The sequence below is a fragment of the Scomber japonicus genome, chromosome 21 (genome assembly GCF_027409825.1).
Source record: "Scomber japonicus isolate fScoJap1 chromosome 21, fScoJap1.pri, whole genome shotgun sequence".
In the NCBI taxonomy this organism is placed as follows: domain Eukaryota; kingdom Metazoa; phylum Chordata; class Actinopteri; order Scombriformes; family Scombridae; genus Scomber; species Scomber japonicus.
In genome coordinates, this window is record NC_070598.1 from 222,501 (window position 1) to 232,500 (window position 10,000).

At 50.8% G+C, this 10,000-nt stretch overlaps 1 protein-coding gene across 1 annotated transcript in view; it reads right to left on the reverse strand.

Moving 5' to 3' along the window:
- Window positions 1-10,000, reverse strand: part of LOC128382748 (piezo-type mechanosensitive ion channel component 2-like) — a 48,272-nt gene that overhangs the window by 22,568 nt on the left and 15,704 nt on the right. Inside the window, 9 exon segments of the mRNA XM_053342761.1 lie at window positions 411-497; window positions 1,210-1,384; window positions 1,893-1,994; window positions 2,111-2,315; window positions 2,458-2,658; window positions 3,274-3,387; window positions 4,025-4,201; window positions 4,283-4,440; window positions 4,521-4,711. Coding sequence (XP_053198736.1) covers window positions 411-497; window positions 1,210-1,384; window positions 1,893-1,994; window positions 2,111-2,315; window positions 2,458-2,658; window positions 3,274-3,387; window positions 4,025-4,201; window positions 4,283-4,440; window positions 4,521-4,711 — 1,410 coding nt within the window.

The following is a 10,000-nucleotide window of genomic DNA, read 5'->3' on the forward strand; positions in this document are numbered from 1 at the left end:
TATATTTTATTAGTATTGTTGCTTCCTTGAGAGAAAGGCGCCTTTAAATAAAACTTATTATTATTATTATTATATTAAAATCTGGATTTAAAGTTAATAAAGACAGATGAGTGCAGCGCTGAAAACAACCAGCAGGTGGCGACAGAGAGGCGAATATACACATATAATGTAGAGTATAGAATATAACATATATAATAGACCTGAAACAGGAAGTTAATCTCACAGTAAGAAGACAAACTGTTTATCCTAAATATTATTAACACTGTGAGAGTCATGAACTATGATATTTATCTGGGTTTTACTGTTTATTTAATAATCAGATTTAATGCTGTTTCAGTTCTTTAACCTTTGACCTTTGACCTTTGACAGCTTTAATAAATCCTCTGAGCTCTACACGTGTTTCTGGTCACCTGGTCGTCCCGGTGATGAAGATGATGGTGAGGACGAACCAGAACATGTAGCTGAAGATTATCACCTTCATCATGTCCAGATAAGACCTGCAGACACAGACAGGTGGTCAGACAGGTGGTCAGAGAGACAGACAGGTGGTCAGGGAGAGACAGGTGGTCAGAGAGACAGACAGGTGGTCAGGGAGAGAGACAGGTGGTCAGAGAGACAGACAGGTGGTCAGAGAGACAGACAGGTGGTCAGGGAGAGAGACAGGTGGTCAGAGAGACAGACAGGTGGTCAGACAGACAGACAGGTGGTCAGAGAGACAGAAAGGTGGTCAGAGAGAGAGACAGGTGGTCAGAGAGACAGACAGGTGGTCAGAGAGAGAGACAGGTGGTCAGGGAGAGAGACAGGTGGTCAGAGAGAGAGACAGGTGGTCAGAGAGAGAGACAGATGGTCAGAGAGACAGACAGATGGTCAGAGAGAGAGACAGACGGGTGGTCAGAGAGACAGACGGGTGGTCAAAGAGACAGACAGGTGGTCAGAGAGACAGACAGACGGGTGGTCAGACAGACAGACAGGTGTTCAGAGAGACAGACAGGTGGTCAGAGAGACAGACAGGTGGGCAGAGAGACAGGTGGTCAGACAGACAGGTGGTCAGAGAGACAGACAGGTGGTCAGAGAGACAGACAGGTGGTCAGGGAGACAGACAGGTGGTCAGAGAGAGAGACAGACAGGTGGTCAGACAGACAGACAGGTGGTCAGACAGACAGACAGGTGGTCAGGGAGACAGACAGGTAGGCAGTGGGCGGGGTTTACCTGCTGAGCAGGAAGTCAGGGACGGTGTTGAGACGGAGGCGTGTGATTGGCTCACAGAGCTGTCCGTCTTCCTGCAGCTCAGCGTTACTTCCTGCCAGCTGCTGAACGTCCGGCTGCTGCTCGTCATCAAACACCTGCAGCTGCAGACACGCCCCCAGCAGCAGCAGGAAGTCATCTAGGGTCAGAGGTCAGAGGTTAGAGGGTCAGGGGTCAGAGGGTCAGAGGGTTAGGGGTTACGGGTTACGGGTCAGGGGTCAGAGGGTCAGGGGTCAGAGGGTTAGGGGTCAGAGGGTCAGAGGGTCAGAGGGTTAGGGGTCAGAGGGTCAGGGGTCAGAGGGTTAGGGGTCAGAGGGTTAGGGGTCAGAGGGTCAGAGGGTTAGGGGTCAGAGGGTCAGAGGGTCAGAGGGTTAGGGGTCAGAAGGGTCAGGGGTCAGTGGGTTAGGGGTCAGAAGGGTCAGGGGTCAGAGGGGTCAGGGGTCAGAGGGTTAGGGGTCAGAAGGGTCAGGGGTCAGAGGGGTCAGGGGTCAGAGGGTTAGGGGTCAGAGGGTTAGGGGTCAGAGGGTTAGGGGTCAGAAGGGTCAGGGGTCAGAGGGGTCAGGGGTCAGAGGGTTAGGGGTCAGAGGGGTCAGGGGTCAGAGGGGTCAGGGGTCAGAGGGGAAGACTCATGATGATGATGATCTTACACAGGAGGAAGAGCGGGTTTGGGGGAGTCAGGTGATCCGGGAGGAAAAGCCACTTCACTACGTTGGAGTCCATGTTGGAGGACGGAGGTCTCCACGGGTAATCTGATACACACATATATAATATATATATACATTAATACATCATCATTACATCGTTACATCTATAAGAGCTGACAGTGTCAGACGCAGAAGGACTAGTGACAGGAAGCAGGAAGTACCTGCGCAGGAGGAAGCAGGAAGTCCGATGCAGAGCAGGTACTGGAAGCACAGAAGCCCAGACAGGAAGTAGCAATATTTGGGCCACGCTGAGGCGATGCGCTTCCTGCTGCGCTGTAATAGGACAGCGATGAGGCCGAAGGCGTGGCCTACCGCGAACAGATCCATCCGCTGACCAATCACGTTCACCGCCAACAGGAAGCAGGTCTGAAAAGCAGAGAGGAGGAGGAGCTTAGGAGAACACACACACACACGCACACACACACACACACACACACACACACACACACACACACACACACACGGCTGAAACATGACTCAGACATTGGTCAGCTGACTGTCGCCTCACCTCCAGTCCGAATTTGTAGAAAAAGTAGTTCAGGAAGTACTTTGTGCAGCTGAGCACGCTGTCGTCAAGGTGACGCCTGGTGATGTCATGAAACAGGGTTCGGGTGGGGGGCGGGACCTTGTTATGGCGGAGTCGGTAGAGCTCCTGGTGTCTGTAGACCGTCACCTCGAAGGCTAACAGCGCTAGCATCATCAGGTTATACTGCAGACACATCGCAGGGTATGATGTCATTATGATGTCACTAGGCTGTGTGGTGATGTCACTAGGCTGTGTGGTGATGTCACTAGGCTGTGTGGTGATGTCACTACACTGTGTGGTGATGTCACTAGGCTGTGTGGTGATGTCACTAGGCTGTGTGGTGATGTCAATACACTGTGTGGTGATGTCACTATGCTGTGTGGTGATGTCACTAGGCTGTGTGGTGATGTCACGACGCTGTGTGGTGATGTCACTAGGCTGTGTGGTGATGTCAATACACTGTGTGGTGATGTCACTATGCTGTGTGGTGATGTCACTAGGCTGTGTGGTGATGTCATTAGGCTGTGTGGTGATGTCACTAGGCTGTGTGGTGATGTCACTAAGCTGTGTGGTGATGTCACTAAGCTGTGTGGTGATGTCACTACTCTGTGTGGTGATGTCACTAGGCTGTGTGGTGATGTCACTACGCTGTGTGGTGATGTCACTAGGCTGTGTGGTGATGTCACTAGGCTGTGTGGTGATGTCACTAGGCTGTGTGATGATGTCACTACGCTGTGTGGTGATGTCACTAGGCTGTGTGGTGATGTCACTACGCTGTGTGGTGATGTCACTCCTCACCCTCAAGTAGTCGAGCAAGTTTCCGTCAGACTTGCGAAGCCCGACCCACTGAGCAGGATCCACCGGACCAGAGTACAGAACAGATGCAGACAGGTCGGTGCTGGAGTTACCTGGCTGCAGACAGACAGGTTAGAGAGACAGACAGGTTAGAGAGACAGACAGGTTAGAGAGACAGACAGACAGACAGGTTAGAGAGACAGACAGGTTACAGAGACAGACAGGTTAGAGAGACAGACAGACAGGTTAGAGACAGACAGGTAGAGACAGACAGGTAGAGACAGACAGGTAGAGACAGACAGGTTAGAGAGACAGGCAGACAGGTTAGAGAGACAGACAGGCAGACAGGCAGGCAGACAGACAGACAGACAGACAGACAGACAGACAGGTAGAGAGACAGACAGGTAGAGACAGACAGGTAGAGACAGACAGGTAGAGACAGACAGGTTAGAGAGACAGGCAGACAGGTTAGAGAGACAGACAGGCAGACAGGCAGGCAGACAGACAGACAGACAGACAGACAGACAGACAGACAGGTAGAGACAGACAGGTAGAGAGACAGACAGGTTAGAGAGACAAACAGACAGTCAGGCAGGCAGACAGACAGACAGACAGACAGGCAGACAGACAGGTTAGAGAGACAGACAGGTTACAGAGACAGGCAGACAGACAGACAGGTTAGAGAGACAGACAGACAGGCAGGCAGACAGACAGACAGACAGACAGACAGACAGACAGACAGACAGACAGGTACCATGGTGCAGTTGACGGAGTATCTGCTGGGCTGGACCACGTTCAGCTGGTACAGCATCTTACAGACGGTAACCACGCAGGTCCAAACTGTGCAGACTCCCGACAGCAGGCGGCGCCACGTCCTGCAGGGCAGAGCCACGGCCACGCTCACCACAAACAGCAGGTTAAACACACACACCTGGAGAGACAGACAGGTCAGACAGACAGGCAGACAGACAGGCAGTACATCACACACAAACACAGCTCAGTGACCTCTGACCTCCTTCACAGAGACCCAGATGATGTAGGAGGACACGATCTTGACGATATGTAGTTCCAGCAGCCACCAGACGAGGCGCTGCAGGCGCTGCAGGGAGAGCAGGAGGCGCAGGAACAGGACAGACAGACGGTCCACCACCAACCTCCAGGAGCCCAGCACTGAGGACGAGACGGGTTAGAAGTCACTTTACTGTTCCCAACTCAACTGGTCTCTCACAGGTCTGCTGCAGAGGGTTCACCTGTTAGAGGGTCAGACAGGGTTCCCTTGTCAAACATACAGGGGTACTCCTCCTCCTCCTCATCCACCTCTTCTTCCTGTCTCCACTTCTCCTTGGTCTCTTCCTCTGTCCCCCTCTTCTCCTCCTCATGGGTGAGCTGCAGCGGTCCACCCACCGACAAGTCAACCAGGCTGCCGTCAGAGTGGACCAACCTGCCAAGAGACAGGTGTGCACAGGTAAGGAGACTAGTAGGGGACTGGTGAAAGAGGTAGAGGACTAGTGACAGAGGACTAGTGACAGAGGTAGAGGACTAGTGACAGAGGTAGAAGGACTAGTGACAGAGGTCTAGTGACAGAGGTAGAGGACTAGTGACAGAGGTAGAAGGACTAGTGACAGAGGTCTAGTGACAGAGGTAGAGGACTAGTGACAGAGGACTAGTGACAGAGGTAGAGGACTAGTGACAGAGGTAGAGGACTAGTGACAGAGGACTAGTGACAGAGGTAGAGGACTAGTGACAGAGGACTAGTGACAGAGGTAGAGGACTACTGACAGAGGACTAGTGACAGAGGTCTAGTGACAGAGGACTAGTGACAGAGGACTAGTGACAGAGGACTAGTGACAGAGGTAGAGGACTAGTGACAGAGGTAGAGGACTAGTGACAGAGGTAGAAGGACTAGTGACAGAGGACTAGTGACAGAGGTAGAGGACTAGTGACAGAGGACTAGTGACAGAGGTAGAAGGACTAGTGACAGAGGACTAGTGACAGAGGTAGAGGACTAGTGACAGAGGACTAGTGACAGGGGTAGAAGGACTAGTGACAGAGGTAGAGGACTAGTGACAGAGGTAGGGGACTAGTGACAGAGGTAGAGGACTAGTGACAGAGGACTAGTGACAGAGGACTAGTGACAGAGGTAGAGGACTAGTGACAGAGGACTAGTGACAGAGGTAGAAGGACTAGTGACAGAGGTAGAAGGACTAGTGACAGAGGACTAGTGACAGAGGACTAGTGACAGAGGTAGAGGACTAGTGACAGAGGACTAGTGACAGAGGTAGAAGGACTAGTGACAGAGGACTAGTGACAGAGGTAGAAGGACTAGTGACAGAGGACTAGTGACAAAGGATTAGTGACAGAGGTAGAGGACTAGTGACAGAGGACTAGTGACAGAGGACTAGTGACAGAGGTAGAAGGACTAGTGACAGAGGACTAGTGACAGAGGTAGAGGACTAGTGACAGAGGACTAGTGACAGAGGACTAGTGATAGAGGTAGAGGACTAGTGACAGAGGTAGAGGACTAGTGACAGAGGTAGAGGACTAGTGACAGAGGACTAGTGACAGAGGACTAGTGACAGAGGACTAGTGACAGGGGTAGAGGACTAGTGACAGAGGTAGAAGGACTAGTGACAGAGGACTAGTGACAGAGGTAGAGGACTAGTGACAGAGGTAGAGGACTAGTGACAGAGGAATAGTGACAGAGGACTAGTGACAGAGGACAAGTGACAGAGGTAGAAGGACTAGTGACAGAGGACTAGTGACAGAGGTAGAAGGACTAGTGACAGAGGACTAGTGATAGAGGACTAGTGACAGAGGACTAGTGATAGAGGTAGAGGACTAGTGACAGAGGACTAGTGACAGAGGACTAGTGACAGAGGTAGAGGACTAGTGACAGAGGACTAGTGACAGAGGTAGAAGGACTAGTGACAGAGGTAGAGGACTAGTGACAGACGACTAGTGACAGAGGTAGAGGACTAGTGACAGAGGACTAGTGACAGAGGTAGAGGACTAGTGACAGAGGACTAGTGATAGAGGACTAGTGACAGAGGTAGAGGACTAGTGACAGAGGACTAGTGACAGAGGTAGAAGGACTAGTGACAGAGGTAGAAGGACTAGTGACAGAGGACTAGTGACAGAGGTAGAGGACTAGTGACAGAGGACTAGTGACAGAGGTAGAAGGACTAGTGACAGAGGACTAGTGACAGAGGTAGAAGGACTAGTGACAGAGGACTAGTGACAAAGGATTAGTGACAGAGGTAGAGGACTAGTGACAGAGGACTAGTGACAGAGGACTAGTGACAGAGGTAGAAGGACTAGTGACAGAGGACTAGTGACAGAGGTAGAGGACTAGTGACAGAGGACTAGTGACAGAGGACTAGTGATAGAGGTAGAGGACTAGTGACAGAGGTAGAGGACTAGTGACAGAGGTAGAGGACTAGTGACAGAGGACTAGTGACAGAGGACTAGTGACAGAGGACTAGTGACAGGGGTAGAAGGACTAGTGACAGAGGTAGAGGACTAGTGACAGAGGTAGAGGACTAGTGACAGAGGTAGAAGGACTAGTGACAGAGGACTAGTGACAGAGGTAGAGGACTAGTGACAGAGGTAGAGGACTAGTGACAGAGGAATAGTGACAGAGGACTAGTGACAGAGGACAAGTGACAGAGGTAGAAGGACTAGTGACAGAGGACTAGTGACAGAGGTAGAAGGACTAGTGACAGAGGACTAGTGATAGAGGACTAGTGACAGAGGACTAGTGATAGAGGTAGAGGACTAGTGACAGAGGACTAGTGACAGAGGACTAGTGACAGAGGTAGAGGACTAGTGACAGAGGACTAGTGACAGAGGTAGAAGGACTAGTGACAGAGGTAGAGGACTAGTGACAGACGACTAGTGACAGAGGTAGAGGACTAGTGACAGAGGACTAGTGACAGAGGACTAGTGACAGAGGTAGAGGACTAGTGACAGAGGTAGAGGACTAGTGACAGAGGACTAGTGACAGAGGTAGAGGACTAGTGACAGAGGTAGAGGGACTAGTGAGAGAGGACTAGTGAGAGAGGACTAGTGAGAGAGGACTAGTGACAGAGGACTAGTGACAGAGGACTAGTGACAGAGGACTAGTGACAGAGGTAGAGGACTAGTGACAGGGGTAGAGGACTAGTGACAGAGGACTAGTGACAGAGGTAGAGGACTAGTGACAGCGGTAGAGGACTAGTGACAGAGGACTAGTGACAGAGGTAGAGGACTAGTGACAGAGGACTAGTGACAGAGGACTAGTGACAGAGGTAGAAGGACTAGTGACAGAGGACTAGTGACAGAGGTAGAGGACTAGTGACAGAGGACTAGTGACAGAGGACTAGTGACAGAAGACTAGTGACAGAGGTAGAGGACTAGTGACAGATGACTAGTGACAGAGGTAGAGGACTAGTGACAGAGGACTAGTGATAGAGGACTAGTGACAGAGGTAGAAGGACTAGTGACAGAGGACTAGTGACAGAGGACTAGTGACAGAGGACTAGTGACAGAGGTAGAGGACTAGTGACAGAGGTAGAGCACTAGTGACAGAGGTAGAAGGACTAGTGACAGAGGACTAGTGACAGAGGTAGAAGGACTAGTTACAGAGGACTAGTGACAGAGGACTAGTGACAGAGGTAGAGGACTAGTGACAGAGGACTAGTGACAGAGGACTAGTGACAGAGGACTAGTGACAGAGGACTAGTGACAGAGGTAGAGGACTAGTGACAGAGGACTAGTGATAGAGGACTAGTGACAGAGGTAGAGGACTAGTGACAGAGGACTAGTGATAGAGGACTAGTGACAGAGGTAGAGGACTAGTGACAGAGGACTAGTGACAGAGGACTAGTGACAGAGAACTAGTGACAGAGGTAGAGGACTAGTGACAGAGGACTAGTGACAGAGGTAGAGGACTAGTGACAGAGGACTAGTGACAGAGGTAGAGGACTAGTGACAGAGGTAGAAGGACTAGTGACAGAGGACTAGTGATAGAGGTAGAGGACTAGTGACAGAGGTAGAGGACTAGTGGCAGAGGACTAGTGACAGAGGTAGAGGACTAGTGACAGAGGACTAGTGACAGAGGTAGAGGACTAGTGACAGAGGTAGAAGGACTAGTGACAGAGGACTAGTGACAGAGGTAGAAGGACTAGTGACAGAGGACTAGTGACAGAGGTAGAGGACTAGTGACAGAGGTAGAGGACTAGTGACAGAGGTAGAAGGACTAGTGACAGAGGACTAGTGACAGAGGTAGAGGACTAGTGACAGAGGTAGAGGACTAGTGGCAGAGGACTAGTGACAGAGGTAGAGGACTAGTGACAGAGGACTAGTGACAGAGGTAGAGGACTAGTGACAGAGGTAGAAGGACTAGTGACAGAGGACTAGTGATAGAGGACTAGTGACAGGGGTAGAGGACTAGTGACAGAGGACTAGTGATAGAGGACTAGTGACAGAGGTAGAGGACTAGTGACAGAGGACTAGTGACAGAGGACTAGTGGCAGAGGACTAGTGACAGAGGTAGAGGACTAGTGACAGAGGTAGAAGGACTAGTGACAGAGGTAGAGGACTAGTGACAGAGGACTAGTGACAGAGGTAGAAGACTAGTGACAGAGGTAGAGGACTAGTGACAGAGGACTAGTGACAGAGGACTAGTGACAGAGGTAGAGGACTAGTGACAGAGGTAGAGGACTAGGGACAGAGGACTAGTGACAGAGGACTAGTGACAGAGGACTAGTGACAGAGGACTAGTGATAGAGGACTAGTGACAGAGGACTAGTGACAGAGGACTAGTGATAGAGGACTAGTGACAGAGGACTAGTGACAGAGGAAGAGGACTAGTGACAGAGGACTAGTGACAGAGGACTAGTAACAGAGGACTAGTGACAGAGGTAGAGGACTAGTGACAGAGGACTAGTGACAGAGGACTAGTGATAGAGGACTAGTGACAGAGGACTAGTGACAGAGGACTAGAGACAGAGATAGAGGACTAGTGACAGAGGTAGAGGACTAGTGACAGAGGTAGAGGACTAGTGACAGAGGACTAGTGACAGAGGACTAGTGATAGAGGACTAGTGACAGAGGACTAGTGATAGAGCACTACTGACAGAGGACTAGTGACAGAGGACTAGTGACAGAGGACTAGTGATAGAGGACTAGTGACAGAGGACTAGTGACAGAGGACTAGTGACAGAGGTTGAGGACTAGTGACAGAGGTAGAAGGACTAGTGACAGAGGACTAGTGACAGAGGACTAGTGACAGAGGACTAGTGACAGAGGACTAGTGACAGAGGTAGAGGACTAGTGACAGAGGACTAGTGACAGAGGACTAGTGACAGAGGTAGAAGGACTAGTGACAGAGGACTAGTGACAGAGGACTAGTGACAGAGGTTGAGGACTAGTGACAGAGGTAGAAGGACTAGTGACAGAGGTAGAAGGACTAGTGACAGAGGACTAGTGACAGAGGACTAGTGACAGAGGACTAGTGACAGAGGACTAGTGACAGAGGACTAGTGATAGAGGTAGAGGACTAGTGACAGAGGTAGAGGACTAGTGACAGAGGACTAGTGACAGAGGACTAGTGATAGAGGTAGAGGACTAGTGACAGAGGTAGAGGACTAGTGACAGAGGTAGAGGACTAGTGACAGAGGACTAGTGACAGAGGACTAGTGACAGAGGACTAGTGATAGAGGTAGAGGACTAGTGACAGAGGTAGAGGACT